Genomic DNA, 24,756 nt, shown 5'->3' with positions numbered 1-24,756 from the left:
TCAAACATGACCCTTTTCTCTGGCCTCTGCAGTGATATCCTTTTCCTTTAATGTAAAACTTCAGCCACTACTGGACCTTTGTCATGTTGAATCCAGTGGCTCCGGTGGAACCTTTGGCTTGAGGTTATTTTTGCACTTTCCTGTAAAAACAGTGCACACGTCTCCCACAATGAGTGATGATGTGTTTCCTGCTGAGTGGCTGGAAAATAGCAACATTCCCTACCCTGAAAAAGACACACACTCTTTCTGCCTGGCCAGGAGATGGGGGGCACCAGAGTTTGACAACAGAACCCGTCGCCAGCCTGTCTGGTTCATTCCAGAATACAGTCTTGACTCTGCTGTGCAATATGAAGCAGTTTTGCCATCCTATTAAAAGCACATGGAAATTAATGATGATTCTAACGCCCACTAACTCAAATTTGATAAAACTCAAATATAAGTCTGGAAAAAATGAGGCCGAATCCTTTGCTCGGCATTAAAAACATGACGTATATGCGTAGGCCCGCACAGATTTGTGATCTTTTTTCATGTTTTTTGCATTGATTGTGTGGGCAAAGTCTATGGAATGGATGTGAATACGGGGTGAGAGACCTACACATAAATTAACCAACAGATTGGATTGAGGATGAGTAGATCTTTGTGAATGTGATTTCTGAATATTATAGGACCAGACTCGACTGTCCTTGAGCATTTCATCGAATTATGAATGTTCGGCTGTGATGTTATTGGTTAATATTACTTTTCCCCACCCACTTGATCTTGGTTACATCAGCAGAAGAGGGAGTTGTTAAAGTGGTCAGGAAAGTTAGTAATCACTTTGTATGACCATGTTATTTTATATTATTTATGTCCTATTATTTATTATTTAGTTATCTTTTATTTTATATTTTGATTTTAATTTGTTTCAGTAACTTTGTTATGCTTTTGACATTTTTATTAGTTTTAATAATATGTATCACTTTTTATTTCAATAACATTTTTATTTCAGTATTAATTTGAGTATTTTTGTTCTTAATTTTAGTTAATAACAACACTGGACATGTTCAGTGGTCTTTTGATTGACCGATGCCATAAACCTTTGACGATGCCAAAAACGTCAACCCTGAAATGGAAAATGCAAAAAAATGTGAAATTTGTCTAATCATTATGTGAATTCGGGTATATCGCATAAAAATGTGAAATGGAAAAACAAAGATACAAATACAATTTTCAAAATAAAAACATTCACTTGCTTGAGGTAGATCAATTTATCAGATATTCTGCTGACGAGAAATTAGCAGTCGTATCAAATCCTCAACTGACGAATCATTTTTTAAAATGAAAACAAAATTATATTTTAAATAAATTAAGTGAAGTGAAGTGAAGTGAAGTGACATTCAGCCAAGTATGGTGACCCATACTCGGAATTCGTGCTCTGCATTTAACCCATCCATCGTGCACACACAAAGCAGTGAACACACACACACCGTGGACATACACCCGGAGCAGTGGGCAGCCATTTTTTATGCTGCAGCGCCCGGGGAGCAGTTGGGGGTTCGGTGCCTTGCTGAAGGGCACCTCAGTCGTGGTATTGAGGGTGGAGAGGGCGCTGGACATTCACTCCCCCCACCTACAATCCCTGCTGGCCCGAGACTCGAACCCGCAACCTTTGGATTACAAGGCCGACTCTCTAACCATTAGGCCACGACTTCCCCATTAAATAATTAATTAGTGAATTCACTTTTTATTTCAAGTTGTCTATTTATTTATTTTTTTGGAGGAGGGGGGGGAGAGACAGAGCAAGAAATAACAGGGGAGGGACAGGAGGTGTGTTATTCTTTACACCGTCTAACAATAACACACACGCCCCTGCAGGCCTCTGGGGGCTAGTTGGGGGGTATGCGTGTGTGCATCCTGTAACACACACACGCACACGTGCAAACACTCACTCATAACAAACACACAGATGCACACACCCACAAAGGCACGTTTACTCCGATGCATGCACACAAAGGCCAGGTGCTTGTCTTCAGAGGGTGTTCCCTCAGAAGGGGGTCCCTCCGTTCCGTTTCTCACTTTCTTTCTCTCACAGGGGAGGCTGCTGCTCACTGGATACCGGTGGGCAGAAAGACCTCTGATGCTTGGTGCGTTACTGGAAGTCTGTATTTTTCTCAGTGGCTTGTGATATGAACCGTTACCACACGTGCAGTATGTCAACTGACACCGCCACGACTTATATACAATACATCTCTCTTTTCTCAAGATAGATGTATGAGTGGCAGGAAAAAACCTACTTCAGAATTTCTCAAAAGCATTTTTTATTCACTGTGAGGGTTAAAGGAAGTGAGTGGACATTTGTTGATGTGGGAAAGCCATGATAACGAGATGAGTGTGTGTGTGTGTGTGTGTGTGTGTGAGAGAGAGAGAGAGAGAGAGAGTGTGTATTTGTGCACACTTTTTATGTTTGCGGGAAAAAAGCCAACGATGAAAAGAGAATAGATAAGACTTGCTCACATGACCTTGGCTTGGTTTTGTATGTCCATTCTTCTTCCTCTGCAAAGATGTGATGTCACTTCCTGTATGTATCCTTGGTTTAGAGATTTTTCATTGAGCTATTGCATACACTACATTTCAAAAAGTTTATTTTTATAAGAAAATTATTTTAATTAAAAAGCAAGCATTAAAATGAGCACAAGAGAAAGTATTAAAAGTATATTTACATTTGTTACAAAAAGTCTATTTCAAATAAATGCTTTGTGTTAATCAAAGAATCCTGAAAAAAATCTGTTTCTACAAAAATACGAAGCAGCACAACTGTTTTTTGTTAGTTTTTTTTACATTAAATGTATAATAATAAAATGTTTCTAAATGTATTAAAATGATTTCTGAATGATCATGACACTGAAGACTGGAGTAATAATGCTGAAAATTCTGCTTTGCAAACACAGTAATAAATTACATTTTTAAATATATTTAAACAATATATTACTTTTACTGTATTTTTGATCAAATAAAGGCAGCCTTGGAGGCTTCTTTTAAAAAATCGTATAGACCCCAAACTTTTAAACAGTTGCATTTGAAAGAAAATATACTGTAAAGGCATAGTTCAGCCAAAAATGAAAATTATGTCATAAACAAACTAGGGCTGCCACTAACGACTATTTTGATTTTGATTAATCTATCGACTAATTTATCGATTAATCTAAACGATTAATTTTGTCATGAGTCCGGGCCCGGCAGTTCTTCCAGTCTCCACCAGAGGTCACCATCTCCCTTCCTCCCGGACTCATCTCCCGTAACCACATACACCTGTCACATTACATACACCTGTCACACTCATTACACCCGCAGCTGTTCCCCATTGTCACGGACTATATAGTCTCCCCTCTCCCACCGCTCTGCCTGGGTTCATTATTTGTTAATTGTTTGGTAAATGTGTCATAGTGATTTTGTTTCTAGTGTTTGCTCTGGTCTGGGATACATGCACTGTGCTGCCGTTTTGTATCCCAGTGCTTTTCTGTTTTGTTTTTTTGTGCCGTGTTGGCCTTTTTGTTTCAATTAAAGCACCTTCCCTGCACTTGGACCCTGACTTCTTCTTTTCGCGGCGCTTCCTTCGCCGTTCCGTGACAGAATGAACCCAGCAAGCATGGGTCCAGCAGGGAGGTTGCTCAACATCCGCCAGGGAGACCGGAGCATGGAGGAGTATGCCAGAGACTTCATTGGAGTGGCTCGGCGGTCGGCTATGGATAAAACCTGCCTCATGGTCTTCTTTTACGGAGGCCTGTTCGAGCCCTTCAAGTCTCTGGTGCCATACTGGGACCCCGAGGAGTCGCTGGAGGACTACATCGACCTGGCTCTGCAGGTGAGCGGCTCAGCCTTCAGGGTGGAGTTAGCTGCGGAGCCCGTTCACAGTTCTCCCGATCCGGGGGGGGAGCATCCTGGGCTGATGCACAGCGTGCAGGATCCCCCATTGATGTCGGTGCGAGCAGCGTGGTCTGCTCGTGGGCTTTCCAGGGCGGCGGTGCCCGCTCCCAAGGCTTCCGAGGCGGCGGTGCCCGCTCCCAAGGCTTCCGAGGCGGCGGTGCCCGCTCCCAAGGCTTCCGAGGCGGCGGTGCCCGCTCCCAAGGCTTCCGAGACGGCGGTGACCGCTCACGGAGCTCCCGAGACAGCGGTGCCCGCTCATGATCCTCTCGAGACAGCGGTGTTCGCTGATGTTCCCTCCGTGGCAGCGGAGCTCACTTCAGGCCCTCCCGAGCTCCCGAGACGGCGGTGACCGCTCACGGAGCTCCCGAGACAGCGGTGCCCGCTCATGATCCTCTCGAGACAGCGGTGTTCGCTGATGTTCCCTCCGTGGCAGCGGAGCTCACTTCAGGCCCTCCCGAGAGCTCCCGAGACAGTGGTGTTCGCTCGCGAGCTTCCCCAGATGAATCCACCCTGTCCGCCCTGGCCTCCTGTTCTGCCAGCGCCGTCCTGGCACCCGTGTCTGCCTCCGTCTCTGGGCCCTCTTCCGCTGCACGGGCCTGGCCTACCATCCCTCCCCCTGTTCCACCTCCCTCTGGACAATTGGGGTTTTGGTGGAACGTCTGGAAGCCATTCCTTAAGGGAGGGGTCATGTCATGAGTCCGGGCCCGGCAGTTCTTCCCGTCTCCACCAGAGGTCACCATCTCCCTTCCTCCCGAACTCATCTCCCGTAACCACATACACCTGTCACATTACATACACCTGTCACACTCATTACACCCGCAGCTGTTCCCCATTGCCACGGACTATATAGTCTCCCCTCTCCCACCGCTCTGCCTGGGTTCATTATTTGTTAATTGTTTGGTAAATGTGTCATAGTGATTTTGTTTCTAGTGTTTGCTCTGGTCTGGGATACATGCACTGTGCTGCCGTTTTGCATCCCAGTCCTTTTCTGTTTTGTTTTTTTGTGCCGTGTTGGCCTTTTTGTTTCAATTAAAGCACCTTCCCTGCACTTGGACCCTGACTTCGTCTTTTCGCGGCGCTTCCTTCGCCGTTCCGTGACAAATTTCCCACAAAAAATCATAAATTTTACTTAAGAATATTTTATTAAACCAAATGAAATCCAGATTTCTATGAAATCCTTTTTAAAGCAAAAGTAAAGTGCAACATGGAGTGCAAGAAGCAAGTGTCCATCTCATAGTCCAAATCACTGAAATCAAAGTTCAGTATTATAGTGTGAGAATGACAGCATATCCACGTATTCTAGTAAAATTATAATCGAAAAACACTTTTTAAAGGAGTATTTACCAGAAATATTATTTACCAGTATTTATTGAGGTGAAAAATGTAAATGTGCAGTATTTCTGAAAAAAAACAAAAAACTATAAAATAAATTAATTGGAGATGCTTTTGATTATTAAAATGTTTATTAATGGAACCATTAAACCATGGAATCCAGAAAATAATGGAAAACAGAATTTGGTACAGATAAAACTGTAAAACTCAATTAATTAAACTTTTTGATTAATAAAATTTAATTTTACCATTAAAACAGAGTATAGAAAAATGAAAATGGAAAAAAACTGAATTTGGAAATAAAACAGATTTCATAGGGCCCTATAATTATAATATTTCTTTTTGTGGTAATTAAAAATAGATGTAAGTGAACAATAGCTTTTAAAATGACTTAAAATACATATTTAATAGCAATGATGCAATAATAATTAGTTCAAATAAAGTATCAAAAGCAAGAAATCATATGGTTTTATTGAACAAAACTGTTAAAATTAGGGCCGGGACTTTAACGCGTTAATTTAGATTAATTAATTACACAAAAATAACGCGTTAAATTTTTTTAACGCATTTTAATCGCACTTATTTTTGCACCACGGAACGTTTCTCACTGGATGAGTTTCGGCGGACCGATTATACTGGAGCACCAACTAGAAAAAGAAGAAAAAGAGAAAGTCGTGACGTATTGTCAAGTATGGTGACCCATACTCGAAATTGGTGCTCTGCGTTTAACCCATCCAAGTGCACACACACAGCAGTGAGTAGTGAACAAATGCACACACACACACACACACACACACCGTGAACACACACCCGGAGCAGTGGGCAGCCATGCTGCGGCGCCCGGGGAGCAATTGGGGGTTCGGTGCCTTGCTCAAGGGCACCTCAGTCGTGGTATTGAGGGTGGAGAGAGCACTGGACATTCACTCCCCCCACCTACAATCCCTGCCGGCCGGGGACTCGAACCCGCAACCTTTGGATTACGAGTCCGACTCTCTAACCATTAGGCCACGATTTCCCCACGACTGAACTAGCGTTCAGACAAAAACAAACCACAGTGAACATGGACAAAGAAGCTGATGAGACCGCTTTGGTTGGCCCTGTGGATGGAAAATTTAAAAATCCATATGAAAAAACTTACTTCTCACTGTTCTCAGGTCAAATATTTATATGCGATTAAAATGCGATTAATTTCGATTAATTAATTACAAAGCCTCTAATTAATTCGATTATTTTTTTTTTATCGAGTCCCGGCCCTAGTTAAAATACATAATGTATTAAAAACAATAGAGCTAATGTACATTACGCATATTAACAAATTAATTACGCCAGCTGCCTGATGATTATTATTACACATTATCGTGCGATCTAATCCTTGTTTAATATTGACCAAGCACCATTTAATTCAAATGTCCACTTAATCTTTAATATTGGGCCATTTCTTTAGGACAGAAATGCTATAGCCACTGTAATTAAATGAATATGTGGACATCAAACCGTGTAAACTCAGAGTGAGGGGTTGAGCTTTTATTTTGAAATCACGATGTATTCTCCTGTGTTTGTGTAGGTTTATAAATGATTTACCTTACAAATCTGATGAAATGGCGCACGTTGCGTTCCCAGATGAATGTTATAATAAACACAAACTCACAACAACATGCAGAGATGGAGTCGACGATTTTTAAAAATCGACTAGTCGACTAAAATCGATGAATCGCGACAGCCCTAAAACAAACAGGCAAACAAAAACGTGTTAAACATAGTTAAAAATTAAATGTTCTACAAAATTCAGGTTTAGAAGGACATGAGGTTAAGTAAATGATGACAAGTTTTTTTTGTTTTTTTTTATGAACTTGCATTTTAAAGCTAAAATTTGTTCATCAGCTGACTGACTACAGTAATTAAGCATTGTGTGGTTTGGTACAGTGCAGGGGGTCTGTGTGTGTGTGTGTGTGTGTGTGTGTGTGTGGCACTGGTATGTGAAGCATGTGGACTCATTGTGTTGCATTAAGTCGACGGTAATCACTCCTCCATGGGCCCCAATACAGGTATAAAAGTCTGCAAGCTAGATTAGAGCTATAGCAATTCTAACATTTTGAGGTTGTTTACCCCAAAAAGGAAATTAATTCCCTTACTCTTATGCGGTTGTATATCCAACTTTTTTTTTTCTTCAGTGGAGCACAAAAATAATTATTTTCCAGAATGTCCATGTGCTCTTTTCCATACAATTAATATAAATGGAGATGAGAGCCGTTGAGCTGCAAATATTACATAAAAGTGGCATAAAAGTAGCGTGATTTGCGTCATTGAAATAAGAGAGCATGCAAGCAAATTTAAACTTTGTACATCAAGATGCCTCATACCAGTTTTGTCGATTTTGACACTAAACAATTTTGCTGAATATACAAAAAAGTGAATGCGGGGAAGATTATCAGTGAGCAATAGTTTCATTTTTGTTCAGTTCCTCACACATAGCTATTAGGAGAATTTGGCTCATAACATGTGTTTTTTGTTTTTTTGTAGCTTGAGGATCCCTAGTCAATGTGTGTTTTGGTGTGCAGAAAAGAGCTGCAAGTATATTCAAACAAAAATTTCCAACAAAAAAGTCTTAATAGTTTGAAATTACGTGAGGTTGAGTATGATGAGGTCAACTGTCTCTTCAATCGAACAAGTACTTGATGTCAGACCTTCAGTACCAGTTCTAGTACAAACCTCTTCTCTATGTTTTAAGGACAGTGTGCCAAACCTCTTTGTCTCAGTCTTTTCACTTGACCCTGAGCCAGATGTGAGAGAACGTAAAAGGAATTGAAAAAACTTAAGACTTAAAAGGGCAAAATTAACAGTCAAACTCATTTAGTGAGTGACAAAGTTCATGTCGGGTCATCCTGTTATTAAAGCGAAATAAAAAAATGAGTCTGCAGCAGGTTGCTCTGGTTTCACAGTCCCCAAAACACACACACATTCTTTCAAAGGCATATAATTCATTTGAAATGTCACATCATGATCTATAATAGAAAATAAAAAGGTGGCTTTTTGTAAACCAATCATTTTACTCAACAGAAGAGCTGAATCACCTTTAAGTGTGTGTGTGTGTGTGTGTGAGAGAGAGAGAGAGAGAAAGAGAGTGTTTGTTTCAATTCATGCTGTTCCCTTACTTGCTTTTTAGTTGTCTCTGCCTTTCCTGCCCCTCCCTGGAGGGACCACATGAAATGATAAAACGACAGATCTGAGTTCAACCCAGGTGTTTGCTCGTGCGTATGAGAGTAAGTTTGTGAAGGTGGGACTGGATTGATTGGGTAGGGTGTGGAAAGCAGTTAAAAAAGCATGATAAACCTCAGTGGGTGTCGAGATGACTGTGACCTCCTGCCCTCTTTGTCCCTGTGCACATGTGTGTGAACATGTTTGAGCGAAATAGATGTGTGTAACCACACAAAACACCTCACAGGCATGAAAAATCACGAATGAGATCTCTAACATTGCAGGTGTTTTTCCTAGGCAGCAATGAGATTAAATGGAGAGCAAAGAGAGACTTTTGACACTTCAGATTTTAGAAATCTGACATGTTACTTTAGAAATCTGACACATATCCAATCAAAGTTCAGAGATTCAAACACTGCTAATCAAGTACATCTAGATTTGCTGGTGAGGCTGGTGGTTGACCAAGAAAATCTTGCTAGTTATGCTAGTTAAGAAGACTGGTTGGAAGAAGTTTATTGTTCAAAACTCTTAATACTTTCAGCAAAGATGCATTAAATTGATCAAAAGTGACAGTAAAGGCATTTATAATGTTGCAAAAGATTTCCATTTTAAATAAATGCTTTAGAAATTTCTATTCATCAATGAAAAAAAAAAGTATCACGGTTTCCCCAAAAATATTAAGCAGCACAACTGCTTTCAACATTAATAATAAGAAGAAATGTTTCTTGAGCACCAAATCGCCATATTAGAATTAATAATTTCTGAAGGATCATGCGATTCAGCCTTGCCATCTCATAAGTCTAAAAATATATTCAAATAGAAAACAGCTGTTTTAAATTGCAATAATATTTCACAATATTAATATTTGACCATCTTTTTAATCAAATAAATATCCTTGGTGAGCTAAAGATATTTTCATTTTACTAACATTTTATGAGAAACATCCGAGATAAAAATGATAGTGCCATAAATGCCAAGTTCTATCATGACACTCTAGGTGGCGCTGGCTGATGGGTTATTAATGCAAATTGATGATATTCACATTGTTAAACTACTTGGCACAAGCTTATTGGTTAATGTTGCATACGCAGCCAATGAGCTTGCTGCTTTACATTTAAATAGTTCTTTAGTATTCACTAGAGCAGCTCGCAGCACTTATAGAGTGCCTCTGAAACACTCCACCTCCCCAGCTCCACCTGTATAGATCTGCTATGGGTTATTATATATGCTATTTGTGCAGCAGCAGTATGTCTTAAATACTCCCTAATTGGTGTACTGTATGTATTGGTAGTGGCAAGTTGCTGTACTTGTTTACTGCAGTAGAAGCAGCAGCAATAATCTACAACAACAGAAATAACCAACAGCAGCTGCAGTGTCGCAGATTCCGCCAAGACCAAGCACATTAACACTGCTATATCCATTACCATGCTAAAATCTTCAGAGAGTTGTCATGATAGAACTGATAACTCCAAAAAGTAAAAGACCTCCGAGCAATAAAAAGTTGCTTTGGGCAAGATTAAAGGGTTCAAAGTGCTAAACGGCTTTTATTTGAAACTACAGTTAATCAGTCATTTTTCACAGTCGGGCTACTTAATATTGTTGCTTATAGCTCCGAAAAAGTCTACTCGTTAGGGTGATTGACTGATAAACAATACTGCAGTCAGGGAATCTAATGTCGGATTACACAAAGAAGCGGTTCCTCTTATCAAAGGTAATTTCCTGTTTGGCACTGAGTCTCATTGCTACATCATAGGGCAGGTCTTTTTTATCATTTATTAGGGCATTTTACTCTCCAAAGGTCTTGGTGGTGGCCCCTGTGTGTGTCTGGTATGTGCCCGCGCAGAGCCCTGTGGTCTGTCAGAGCGAGAGGGCAGACGGGGCTCCTATCAGCTATACGCAGCTTTTCCTGAACGGATGGGCCAAGGAGGGCGACAGGCCCTCTCTCTTACTGCACTTGTGGGATGTCAAGTTTTTCTTTTTTTCCTTTTCACTTTGTCCCTCTGTCTCCATCTCTGTTTCATGCTCTCAAAATAACCCAGCTGCCAGTATACACACTAATACAAACATTTACACTTACTTCTGCATATGTTTTTTTAACTACTAACCAAAAGAAAAAAAAAAGAAAACATAATAGACTTGTTCTCTATTATAGATCAGTGGTTGTATCCCTAACTGTAGACATTAGCAGGATTGTGTTATTCTTTGCAGTATCAGGTAGATTACAGTTCTTAGCACGCAAAGAAACCATATGTATGTTAATGCATATCTCATTGCGTTCGTCATCTTTTCCTGTCCCTCCTCTCTGCGACCACATGAAATGAAGGTAAAGTGCAGCCTGCGTGTTTTAGCTAAAGATTTCTTTAGAAGTGCAGGTGCTTTTTTCACTCTGGTGAGAATCTCCTCTAGATTACTGTGCTACTGTTTTTCTGTAGATGTCACTGGAAGATATTTAATTGTTTATTTTTATAATAAATGCATTTTCTAATTATCACTTTAAAAAAATCACAATAAGTATAATTAGAAATATAGCTGCAAGCAGCGATTACTGGGGTTCAAACTCTTTAAACATTTAGGCACATAAGAAAAAAAAAACATTACATATTATTTAGCAAGTTTGTAACCACCTAAATAGGCTTTTGGGTATATTTGGACAGGCCCCTTTTCTAAAGGACCCCATTATAGCTTCCCAAAGGGTAAATTTCAACATGTTTTTGATAATTACTGACCTAGAGAGTACAGCGAATTGCACTGCAGTGGTTTTTTCCAGACTGAGCGAAAAATTTAGTTTGCAAAAGTAGGTTTTTCACATCTTCTCAATCATTTAAAAATCGGTTTGATGGACAGCAGTGGTTCTAGAAGCAAAGTTGTTCGGAACGAGGAGGTCTATCATACGATACAAATATCGCGTGTATGTGCAGAAAACCGTGACATGTACAATCGTTTACGCCCTCAAAAAATACGAAACCGCCCCCAGTAGCTGATTTCTTGAGAAGGGTCTGGCTGCAGACTTGCACTTGCACGCTCAGACTTGCACGCTCAGACTTGCACGCTCAGACTTGCACGCTCAGACTTGCACTTACACACTCAGACTTGCACTTGCACGCTCAGACTTGCACGCTCAGACTTGCACTTACACGCTCAGACTTGCACTTGCACGCTCAGACTTGCACGCTCAGACTTGCACGCTCAGACTTGCACTTACACGCTCAGACTTGCACGCTCAGACTTGCACTTGCAAATAAAAAAGACTGCAAGTGACATCACCTGCGAAAGCGCAAGTGTCTGAAAGTGCAAGTCTGCAGCCAGACCCTATTGGATTTCTTTCAAATTTCTCACAGACCTTTGGGGCTGTGAGTCAAACAGGCCCACTGAGTTTCGTTCTGATCGGCCTCCATTAACCTTGTCTAGTAGGTGCTCAAATTCATCAGCCAATGGTGGCCATGTTTTTTTGAGATATAAAAATGTCCCCATAGACACTTGTGGCACTTTGGACCAAGACATGTTGATAGGACAAACGGTTGCCTAGTTACAGCCATTTTTATGTTTTTTCCTTCTTATAGCGCCACCAAGTGATTTTTTTTTTTCCCCCACAATTTTTTTCCTGTTGGAGCTAAACTCTGCAGGACACCGGGCCTCCAGGACCGAGTTTGGACAGCCCTGTTGTAGGCGGTGTGAGTACTACCATCCTTCCAAATTTCAAGTCTGTACGACTTACGGTTTGGTCTGCAAGATCAGTTTTACGTGGAAATCGCTCATCCATAACCTTAATCTAACAATTACAATAGGGTTTCACCACTACGCGCTTGAACCCCTAAATATTTTGTATTCTTAATTATTACGGTAAGTGCAAATAACTGATACAGTGTAGCTAAATTTTGAAGAAATGAAGCAAAACTCACCACCTAAGGTACAGTGAGTGATTGCCAACTGTATGTGGTTTCTAAGGTGTTCTAATTGGTTTTTAATACTTTTTCATGTGGTTTTGTAGCGTGTTCAGGGTAGTTGCTGGTCAGATAGATCATCTCACCCCACCACAAAAACTAAGGTATCAATTAAATCTGTAGCATAAACTATCCAGGGCATGTTAAGGACAAATAGTTTATTACTGAACAGGTTTTTGAAAAAGTAAATGAAAAATTTGCCAAGATAATTTTATTCCTATTCTGCTGAATGAAAAGGAAAAATGATGGACTTTGAGAATAATGCTCCGTCTACTATATGTATTTACGTATATAGAAAACTAAAAGAACTACTAACCTTGAGTTTTTCATTCATAACAGGTTCCCTGTCACACAAATGTATTTATTTTCTTCTTTTTCACTTCAGTGCTAAATATTTACAATGAAGGAGAGAGAGATAAAGCGGATGTGCGCAGGAGGAAGTGGTTAGCCCATTGAAGTCTCTTGTCACAGCTTATCTCTGAGGACCTCTTGCCGTTCTCTGTTGAACTTGTACATTCCACTTGTGCTTATCTCCTCTCACTGAAATCTCACCCACTTTTGTCACTTTTGTCTCAATCAGAACTCGGGAAAGCAATTTTTGACACGCATTTTAGTCATAATGTATCTTTTTTATTTTTTTGACTATTGCCTAGTTACCAGACATACTGTATTGAACCTTGGTGCACACATGGAGCCTGGCAGGTTCGAGTCCAGCTTGCATCATGTCCGGATCCCATTCCTCATCTCTTTCTCCAATTTCCTTTCTCAAATGAATCTTTGAGATCCTTTTCAAACTATACGTTTACTGCTTTGTGTGCATATGGCAGGGAGGGAGGTGTGGTATTATGTTTATCTGTGAACATCAGGCACTTGTCTGTCAGTTCGCACCTGGTCTTTGGAAGCGCTGCTTGTTTACTCGGACTAGTGTTCGTTGTCAAGACGTCACGGCTGACTGGCTGCAGTCAAACAGCTGTGCAGGAGTTATCCAATCCACTGGCGCCAATGTTTGAATGTGTTCTCAATAGAGCATTTTACACTGTGTCTACACTGCAGGCTTTCCTGTTATTACTGTAACAAAGCAAGTGCATAATGTGTTGTGAGCGAACTGCTTTCTTTTAGTGCAGATAGTGCCACAACCGCTTTCTTCAAACCCAAATACTGATAAAAAGTAGCCCTATAAAAAGTGTCTATATCTATACCTCAAAATCAAGGATCTTCCTATCTCACACTTGCAACTTCATAACTCATTACTGTGTCACTATATTTCATAATTAGGACTCTCATGTCGCACAGTGTTATTTAATATCTCACAATGTTACTTGTAACTTTATATCTCATTATTGTGACTTTTACAATGTGATCATACATCTCTTTATATCTCATAATTGCAATGTCTTACAAATGTGACTATATCTCATGGTTTTGAGGTATTTCATAATTGTGACAGCATCTCAAAATGGGACTTAATATCTCACAGTTGTGATTTTATATCTCAAAATTGTAATGTCTCACTATGTGACTTTTGTTCTGTTATGATTATCTCGTAATTTTGACAGTGTCTCAAAATGGGGAGTAATATCACAGTTGTGACTTCAGATCTCATAATTTTATGTCTCTCAATTTGATGCTTATTGCAAACTTTCTCACAATTACCTGTTTTATATTTTACTTTAATTCGGAAACTGACCTTTTGTATAGTTTTCTAATTAATGTGATCAGTTTAAAATCGTTGTTCTTTGTTCACATAATATGTGAGTGTGAGTTGGTTTGGTTAAGTTGATGAGTTGTAAGTTGTGAAGTTGATGGCTGATTAATAATGCCTGCTTGTTATTGAGTGGCAGTCAGTGTGTGTGGTATCTGGGGTGTCAGACAGGATGCAGATGGGGTTTCTCGGACTTGTTTATAAATCCCTCAGGAGATCTGACGTGCACACACACACACACACACGCACACGCTCAAATACATAGTGACCCCTTCAGCATGGCCTTTTTGGCACCTATCACTGCAGAAATAGCTCTGAGGATTATAATAGAAATGTGTTTTTCTCACATGCACGCACACACTGTTATAGAATCACACACACTTATTTGCCACTGCACCTGTTACTACAAGCAAATTCGCTTCTGTTTACAAATTTGTCATACCTGACCTACAAAGAAATGTTATATACTGAGTGTGCTAGAATTGTGATGTTGAATTCATTTCATAAGTATAATTTCATAGATTAATTAATTACAAATTAAATATTATTTTATTAAATAAATTTTAGTTTAGGTGATAACTAATTATAACAATGTAATTTTTCCTGATGATGGTTTGATTAGAAACTGTGACATTGGACTCAATTTATACACACACACACACACACACACACACACACACACACACACACACACACGTGTATGTGTGTGCGTGTTTGAAAATAACTAAACTAAACAATAACAATGTAATTTGAGTGATATTTGCCTATACTATTTTTTTTCCTGATGATGGCTTGATTAGAAAACTTTCAAAATTAATTAATTAATTAATTAGTATAATTAATATTTCTATTTTCAGTTATATTTGAATATTGTTTGGTAGTTTTTATTACATGTGTTTTATTTTAAATATATAAAAGTATTATTTTAATATATATTATTTATATATTGAAATATATTCAATGTTTTTTTTTAATAAATACTGTCATTTTTTTTTTATTCAGTTTAATTCAAAATAATTGTAAATAACTGCAACACAATGTAATTTGAGTGGCATTTGCCCATGCAAATGTTTCCTCATGATGGCTGCGTCTCATTGATTTCATTTATTGCTTCTGGAACTGATTCTGTCTGCTGACAAACCTTTATGTAAGAGCCTGAAATTAGAGGAGTTTCAATTTGCACAAACTCTTAGCACACTTCCCACCCATCTGTGTAGAAATTGGTGCATGGGTCCACAGTTTTTGATCTCACCCTTCAGTTGACTCAAATCTTACCCAAAGGGGATTTTAATGCACACTTTTCTTTGGTATCGCAGATCAGTTGGGTATATCCCAGATCTGAGACCAAAGGTCATCATGTTACCTTGAAATACCTTGCATACCTGTGATAAGACAAGGGTAGAGAGAGGTGAAGGCCCCACACCATGTATAGATGTCCCATACTGATCTCAGACCAGAATTACTAGGTTAATTCACTCAACTCTGACAACTCTGTCTTAATTTCTTCACGCCATTCCAAAATAACTGTAATCCATGTCATTTGTGGGCTGTTTTTCAAATCTTTGAAGCCATAGAGTAGCATTGTGTGAGCAACAAAATGAAATTTAATTTGTTGTTGAAAATCAACCTTCAAATCTAATTTGCATTTGTGTGCATTCAAACAGCATCCAGAATTGACATCTGTGATGCGGTGATGTGTCTGTTTATGAATATTTGTAGAAATCTAAAGAGGCTTTTTTCTGTTTTCTGGGGGAGCAGATTTCATGCAGCCCTGGCTATTACTCACTTCCTGTACTGTACATTATAAAGCTGACCTCAGATCAGTGGTCAAAGACTAACTGCAAGCTTGAATCTATTGTGAGGGTATTGAGTAAATAAACAACTATACCTGACCCTGAAACTATTTGTGCATTAACGTAATTTTGTTCTTTTGAACGTGTGATCACCAGTTTGATTAGAAAACTGAGACGCCTTCTCCGTCACATTCCTGTAGTGACTCACATCCTGCCTCCTGGCCTGGTGTGCATGTGCAAAACGTGTGCACTTGTGCTATGAATGTGAGTGTGTGTGTGTGATCTGCTAATATGACTAGATGAATTTATGCATGAGTTCACTGGAAAACTCACAACATCCTTTCTTTCTTTCTTTCTTTCTTTCTTTCTTTCTTTCTTTCTTTCTTTCTTTCCTTCTGCCTGTCTTTCTTTCTTTCTTTCTTTCTGTGTCGGTCTTGTCTGTCTTTCTTTCTTACGTACTTTTATAGGAGGGGTGAAGTATAGAGTTTCAAGAGACTGAATTATGTTTTGGGTACAGAAAAGTTGGTGATCTGAAAAAAAAAATAGTAAATGTGTGTTTAGTGAAATTATGTTTTACTGATTACGAACAACTTGTTTTAAATTTGCAAAACATTTTGAATTTGAGAAAACATGCATGTTTATTTATAATCCATTATATTATCTATTATTTATCTATTATATATATTTTTTATTGTTATGAATTTAATTTGAATCAGAATATGTGAAATACTGATTGTATTAGAGTGCAAATCTCAAAATAGTAATTGTTAATTTTGTATATTATAATGTTGTAGTATTTAAAAAGCATTTTTCATTGATGTTTTATTTTAATTTATTTTTGGAATTTCATGTAATTAATTTGAATTAAAAATACAAATATAAAAGTATAAATAGAATTAGTATAGAATTGTAATGTTGGCAGATACAACATATATATGTGTGTGTGTATATTTTGAATATTATAATAGAACAAAATAGTATAGAACTTTTAAATATCGGTCCTTTTAACAGTTATTGGGCTGAACATAATGATTATCAACTATTAACATTAGACAGAATTTTAATATCCAGGCATCCATATTTTTTCAGTGTCTGTGTCTTTCTTTATTTCTGTCTTTCTTTGTGTCTTTCTCTCCCTCTCTGAGTGTCAGGGTGGAGCGAGGCTGTGCTGTGGGGGTTCTGTTACAGTGCAGGCAGACGCCAGACAGCCCCATACGTTATTACTCTCTCTGTGTCTGTTTGCAAGGGTCTGTCAGCAGAACTGGAGAGGCAGTCCTCCTCTACACACACACGCACAGACACACACAGCGAACTCATCGACCTCATCCCTCTCAGCAGGAAAACATTCCCGCTGCCCTGCCTCTACCTCAACACACCCTCCTCCTCCTTCATGACTCGATGCCTACTACCTCCCTCTGTCTGCACCACTTCACTTTCCATACTGGTACCCCTCTTTCTCATTTTATCTCTATTCCTCCAGTTCTTCCTTTTCCTCTCACTCAGCATCCTTTCCTCCACTCTGTTTTCCCTCATTATTCTTATCCTAGTGGGACCAGTTAAACGGGTCAGACAGAAGATCCAGAATGTGTTTTTCCAGACCCCCTGCACATTTACTCATTCACCCTGTTCAAATCGATGCGGGCACTTTCTTCACTGATTCTGTGATGTAGAAGCCGCATTTCCCTTGACTTGACCTCTAAGGTCATGACCTTCAGCATCAAAGGTTGGAGGTAACCTCCTGCTTGACCCTCTTCTGGGGCTTGAGCCTCTGCTTTCCCTCTTCCTACCACTTTATTTCCTGCTACACAGGAAACAGACTGTTCATCCCTCTAGTAAAGTGACACTTGATTTTTTTTTTTGTCACTTCTTGTAGTACATTGTTTATTTAAAATGTAGTAAACACTTAATTTGCTTGGACCAATACAGTCAAACTGCTTCAGCTTTTCAGTGTTGATTAAGTAAGTCTTCCCACAAAGATTTAGTCTTTTTGGATGTTTTAGAGACACATAATCAATAAGAATATAACCAGCAACTCTTCCCTTTGAAAGATCCAAAGTGTTTTTACATGTGGATCCATGTGGTCTATGTGTATGATAGAGGAAACGTTTCTTTTGTTTTGTACATTACTTGAATTATGCTGAAACAGGCTTCATATTTCACATTTTGAAAAAGGATTATAATGTTGGATGGGTTTTATTTTGAGCACTAATCATCAGCTTCTGTAGAATAAGAACGGATATCGCAAATTTACCCTTAGATCTGACACCAACTACTATCATAGACGTCAACACCTCTATTAAATATATTTATTATTTCTATTTCTGAGGACAAAAAAAAGAATAATTATAGCCATTTGTCCTTATATACTTACATTATTTTTAACGTCTGTTGTTAATCATTTATCAAGTACAAAACACTTAAATTTACACTTCACTTAATTTGAATACCCCTTCAATCATCAGACATTCATCACACAACAACATTAATAAATGTCACATTTACCCTTATTTTTACCATCTTGAAATAACTCAGTTATAACCTTTGGTAACACTGTTAATTTTTTAAGTTAGTAATTATGATGGCATGGTATCATCAAAATACCACACAAAATTACCAGTCCTGAGTTTGTCCTTTATCCTCTTCTAACAGTCTGTACACTCTTAAAAAATAAAGGTGCTTCAAGATGCCATTGAAGAACCTTTTTATTTATATGGTTCCATAAAGAACCTTTAACATCTGAAGAAACTTTCTGTTTCACAAAAGGTTCTTTGTGGCGAAAGAAGGTTCTTCAGATTCTAAAACGGTAAGGAAGAGATGGTTCTTCAAAGAACCTTTGACTGAATGGTTCTTTGTGGAACCAAAAATGGTTCTTCTATGGCATCGCTTGAAGAACCTTTTGAAGCACCTTTATTTTTAAGAGTGTATTGTTTACTTTTTTCTCCTCAATGACAGTTCAGGCCTAAATTACGACACCTTTCTCCAAAGGAATCACAATAAGAGTTAAGCTAGCAAAGTGTTTGAGACTTTTAAATTGTACTATAGGAGTCTCGCTTCTCTTTCTTAGTAGATGAAGGTCTTGTCAGGGTGTGAATGGAAAAACCGAAGCAGACAAAATATCATTAGCGCAGGATGTGTGTATACGTTGAGTTCAGTGTGTGCCTCCGAAAAGGACATGACTAATACAGTTCTTCCTCTGCCAGCTAACTGGCTATTCCTCTACTTCATATTGTCACTAGGCTCTGAAAAGACTGTTTTTATATGATTGTATCTTCAATTGTGTGCATATGATTTGGGAACATAAAATAGTGATATCTGCCATTCTTCATACACACAAACACCCTCACAGCAACTTGGTTTATCTCGTGTTTCAATACTACTGCATGAATTACGGTACAAAAGCAAGATATTATGTGTTAAAATCTTTTTGTATTGGGTAAAAGCAAGATATCATGATATTGATTGGATGATTGCAGGTCATTTCCACTTCTTGTGAATGGTTTCCAGTGAGACATCTATACTCAAATTTTCATGTTCTCATCCTGTTCTCTCTCTCCCTCTCTGCCAGAACTCAATCAGACACAATCTGTCCTTGCACAGTCGTTTCATGCGCGTCCAGAATGAAGGAACGGGGAAGAGCTCATGGTGGATGCTGAACCCTGAGGGGGGAAAGAGTGGCAAGTCTGCACGCCGGAGAGCCACTTCCATGGACAACAACAGCAAGTTCACAAAGAGCCGTGGACGAGCAGCCAAGAAAAAGGTCAGTTGAGGGAAAACAGTCTCTGCTCACTCATTAGGTGGAGATTAACTGTGTCAAAATATGAGTTGTTTTGATCTGCTGCAAACATCACTCAACGTAAGGCTTTGGCAATCAGTTATACAGTTTATATTCACAAATAAAAAAAATATTGTCCAGCATTTTTTTTCTCCAGTGAAATTCAGCTTAAAAATAATGCATGGCCTCAAACCCCTAATCTTCTAAAAATCTGATTGGTTTGAGTTCAATTTGATCAGATGATCCATAGCTGTGCCATTTCCAGTGTAGACATGGTGTAAGAATGACTTACAACAATATATGTCTGAACAGTAATGTGTTACAATTGGTTTTGCATCTGTAGATGTCGATGCAGGGTGGACTGGACGGTGGTTCTAACAGTCCTGGTTCTCAGTACCCAAAATGGCTCAGCAGCCCAAACTCTCACAGCAATGACGACTTTGAACCCTGGACCACCTTTCGTACCCGTGCCAGCTCTGATGCCAGCACGCTCAGCGGCCGTCGCTCACCCTTCCTACCTGAGGAGGACGAGGCCGGTGAGGTTCCCATCGGGTACCCAGGCACCAAACTGGGTGGCCCCCTCCCCAGCCTGTCCGAAGTGGCAGGTCACCACAGTTCTGAGAACGTGATGATGGATAATCTCTTAGACAACCTCAACCTCATCTCACCAAAAAATAACACCCAGGGCAGCCAAGACGCCCAAACTGCGTTGTCTTCACCCATGATGCAGGGTAGCCCTGGGTACCCGTCTTACAACTCTCCCAGTATGGGTCCTCAGCCCCAAGTCCAGCAGGACAACCTGAGGTGCCTGTATGGACAGGCAGGGGTGGGCGGACAGAGTCCCATTGCCATACCGACTTTATCGGACAGTCAACCAGGAGGCTACGGACCCTTCGTGAGTCAGTACAACTGTGCTGCAGGGATGCTCAAAGAGCTGCTGACCGCAAAAGCCGATCCGAGAGGGGACATGATGCAGCCTTTAGAGTCAGTGGGGTCTGGAGAAGGCCGACGGATGCTACCTAGCTATGCTAGTCATGGACAAATGGGACAGGGGGGCAAAATGATCACGCATCCTCACTTGCATGGGCACCCACGCTTGCTTCATCAATTGCCCTCACCAGCAATGGGCATGAACGGCTGTGCCCTGTTGCCCCACGGACATCCTGTTCGCCTCGGTAACATGAAGCTACAAACACACCTGCCTCATCATGCTCAACTGGGAAGAGGCGGAGGCGAAGCCAGGATGCCAAATTACACCAATGGTAACGGTTTCCATAGGCATGGACCGGGACCTCACCACCATCACAGCCACCCGGAGCGGCTGCCCAGTGACTTAGATGACATGTCGATCGAGCAGCTGGAGTGTGACGTAGAAACCGTCCTTCATGACACGCTCATGGACGGCGATGCTCTGGACTTCAACTTTGACCCCATGAGCAGTCAACAGAGTTTCCCGCATGGAGTCAAGACCAACACTCATAGCTGGGTGTCTGGATAAACACCTTATCTACTCAAACACATATACATTGGTGAGGCAGACTGTTTGATTTATAATTTATATATCTATATATGTAGGTCATACCAAAAGTCTACACATACAAGAGAGATTACAAGCTTACATTTCTTCCCATTGGCAAGGACTCAAAAGTCTAAAATAAAACAATTACGAGTGAAAGTAAATAAAGCAAAAGTAAAATAAATAAATAGACTTTTGGCATCACTGAAGCCCATCTTCACACAGTTGCAACTTTATTTGCCGTAATCGTGTCTGTCTTGTAATTCTGGCTTTATTTCTCACAATTGCACCTTTTTTTCATATGTATGCCTATATTTCTTGCAATTCCAATTTTGTTTTCTCTCAATGCTGAGTTTATTTCTCACAATTGTGACTATTTCTCATAGTTGTGCAGTAGGTAGTCAACCGAAATGCTTATTACCTCTGCATGTGTCACCGCCTACTTTATTTCTTGTAGTTGTGACTATATATCTCGCAATTCCAATTTGAATTCTCCCAATTCTAAATTTATTTCTCACCATTGCGACTTTATTTCTCGTAGTTGTGACTACAGTACGTAGTCAACCGAAATGCCTGTTACCGCCGCCTGCTTTATTTCTCGTAGTTCTGTCTATTACAGTTTTCTCTGTTCTCTCTCTCTCTCTCTCTGAAGTGTGTGCATGCAACTCATGAACTGTTTACCTCAGTCAGAACTTCTGCAACCAATCAGCAGATGCCAGTGAATGGTCATTATTTACTGATTTACAGTACATTGTTCCAGTAGACTCCATGATTGTTGGGAATCATCATAATCTGCTTTTTGCTTGTGGTTAGTCAGGGTGTAAATATTGAAAGTGGCTAATCAAAAATAGTCACGTCAAACACTCACAGACATTTGAGATTGTTTTGTATATTTTTGTCTATTTGGTCTTTCAGTTTGGCACTGTAGGTCACTAAAATTAATTCAGGGCAGATGTGTGTCATATAAACTGGAGTACTGTATAATGTCTGGTATCGTGTACATTACGGTCATCTTTGTCATTTCAGGGTGCTGAATGAATGTGTTTTGTACAGAGATTAATATTTTTGTTGTACTGATGGGATGGTAAATGGAATGATAAATGAAATGTTTATATTTGTATATTAAATGCTCTTCAATAACCCCTCCCAACTTTTAAATGTCTAAAACATCCTTTATTGTGGCCTTGTTTGCTGTAAATATAACAGATTTTCTCAAACTGCTGGACGAAATTCTTTCATTGTATATAATGATATGTACTTTGTGCCTTCCCCTCTTACAACCTGGCATTTAATGATGTGATGATTTATCATCCATTTCTGATTTAAAATTCATAATTTTTTTAATGAATTTAAAAAATGTCAGAGTGGTATAGCTGTCCTGAGATGATCGCAAAAAGTCTTAATATTAAAAGCCCATTGACTTTTTTGAATTACATGGGAAGATTAGTTCAAGTATAACCCCAAGAAAACTTCATGATATTGATGATTCAAACATTCATATTTGTAAAATGATGATAATAATAATAATAATGATCATGATGATGATGATGATTTTTACCTTGGAAAATGTATTTGAAAACGTCCTTTTCCCCCTTTTTTGTGATATTTTTAGAGTAAACAAATTCTTGTATTTTGAAATGTGACTAAAATCCACATGCTTGGCACAAGATATTTTCATCATCTTGGATATTCTTTGTCACTGACCAGTTAAACATAATGTCAAAATGTAACAAATTTAAAATGATCCATGTTGGGAATCTAGAATCCCCAGAAAAGGTCACTGGAGGCCACTTTTAGTTAAGACTAATTTTGCATCTGTCTAAGGGCATCAGGCTAAAGGCCTCTTAAAATGTTTTTGCATTTATGTATTTGACAGAAATTATATGATAATTTTGTGTAATTTAAGGTTTTTTCTCTGTGTTCTTGTCTTAAAGTTGTACATGCGCGCACATACACACACACACACATTCATTATAACTGCACATTTACAAAATATTTAATGCATTGAGATTTCTAACATGTGAGATTTTCTATCCAAGCCGTGAGGTGTACCATGAAGGTTTGTTAATTATAAAGAATATTTTAAACATATGCATATATTTTTTACAGATATAAAACAACAATCTGCTTTTTGTAGTAATTCCAGACTGCCTATGAATATTCAAAGTATGCTTTTGTTTGTTTGTGTCTGTTATCTAATATCGTTATATAATTTTATGTATCATTAAGTGTCAATGACTGTGTGAGTTTTTTTCTGGTCTAGATTGTGTGGATCTTTTAAATGGCATTGATTTTGCCTTATTTAATAATGAGAACTGTCATTTGTTTTGACTCTAATTTCGTAATGGACGAATTTGTCTCAAATGTGTTAGTGATTTTTTTTTTATTTCAATGTTTTCTGACGTGACCTAATTGAGATGGGATATGTTTTCCCTCTGTAGCCAATTGTACATTAGAAGCATACACTCACCGTACAGTCTTTGTCAGAACCACATGCTTTTTTAGACTAGTTCTTCGTGGAGGAAGTGCCTATTAATATTGTAATGTAAACAGCAATGAAGAATTGATTTTAATTTAACTAAAAGAAAATTGCAGCTGTTATATGAAGCCATAATTGTATATAAAGGTATGAATATATGAATTAAGAGTCTGTCATTTTTTTGAAACACCTATCTGTTTGAAATTGTGTATGAGTTTGTTATGAGTTTGTATGGGTGAGAGTGTGTACAAGTCAGTCTGATATTACTTTACAGAACAATGTCCTCACAAAAAAATGGCTAATCGGCATCTGATGTTGTTAGAGGTCCAGAAGAACGTATGAAACTAGAATGACATATTAAGAAAAACATTAGTGCTGTCAAACGATTAATCACATACAAAATAAAAGTTTTTGTTTGCATAATATATGTGTGTGTGTGTTCTGAGTATATTTATTATGTGTATATATAAATACACACACACACACAGTATATATTTTGAAAATATTTTCATGTATTTACAGGTATATATTTATATTCATATAATTTATATTATAAATAAATATATTTAATATATAAACAACATATTTTTCTGAAATATAAACATGCATGTGTGTGTCTTTATATATACATAATAAATATACACAGTACACATATACAGTATTATGTAAACAAAAAGTTTTATTTTGGATGCGATTAATCGCAATTAATCATTTGACAGCACTAGTTTATATATATATATATATAATGGAGTCTTAATGTTAAAAGTTTCTAGCTGAATTAACAACAAGATAATAGGCCTCTGCTGGTCTTCAATATGTATTATTCCGGTTGAACTAAAAGTGAAGAGGGTCAGACAGAGTACAGGGGATCTTTTGGGTGTCGAGTTGAGTCATTGGCTGACATCTCTGGTTAAGTGAAAGGGCAACACGTTGTCTCCTCTTTTGCCGGGTCAGGTCGGTTGTAGCCTGGATCTCTGTGGTGGGTCAGGTCTGCTGAAGAATGTGACTAGACACATATGCTCCCCATATGTTCCTCTTGATAGATCTGCAGAGAGGGACTGGGTAGAAAGAGAAGAAGAGAGGCCACATTAGGACACTAGAACACTCTAAGACATGAGTTCAC

The 24,756-nt window shown here is 38.8% G+C and overlaps 1 protein-coding gene across 1 annotated transcript in view; it reads left to right on the top strand.

The window, feature by feature from the left end:
* Nucleotides 1-23,793, top strand: part of LOC306864060 (forkhead box protein O1-B-like) — a 32,100-nt gene extending 8,307 nt beyond the window's left edge. The window contains exons 2-3 of the mRNA XM_079407762.1: nt 19,432-19,623; nt 19,982-23,793. Coding sequence (XP_079263888.1) covers nt 19,432-19,623; nt 19,982-21,136 — 1,347 coding nt within the window. The 3' untranslated portion in view covers nt 21,137-23,793. The remainder of the gene's footprint in view (nt 1-19,431; nt 19,624-19,981) is intronic.
* The last annotated feature ends 963 nt before the right edge of the window (nt 23,794-24,756 follow it).

Source organism: Barbus barbus (assembly GCF_936440315.1).
Source record: "Barbus barbus genome assembly, chromosome: 45".
Lineage (NCBI taxonomy): Eukaryota > Metazoa > Chordata > Actinopteri > Cypriniformes > Cyprinidae > Barbus > Barbus barbus.
Note: the sequence above shows the minus strand (reverse complement) of the source record. Positions and strands in the feature narration are given on the sequence as shown.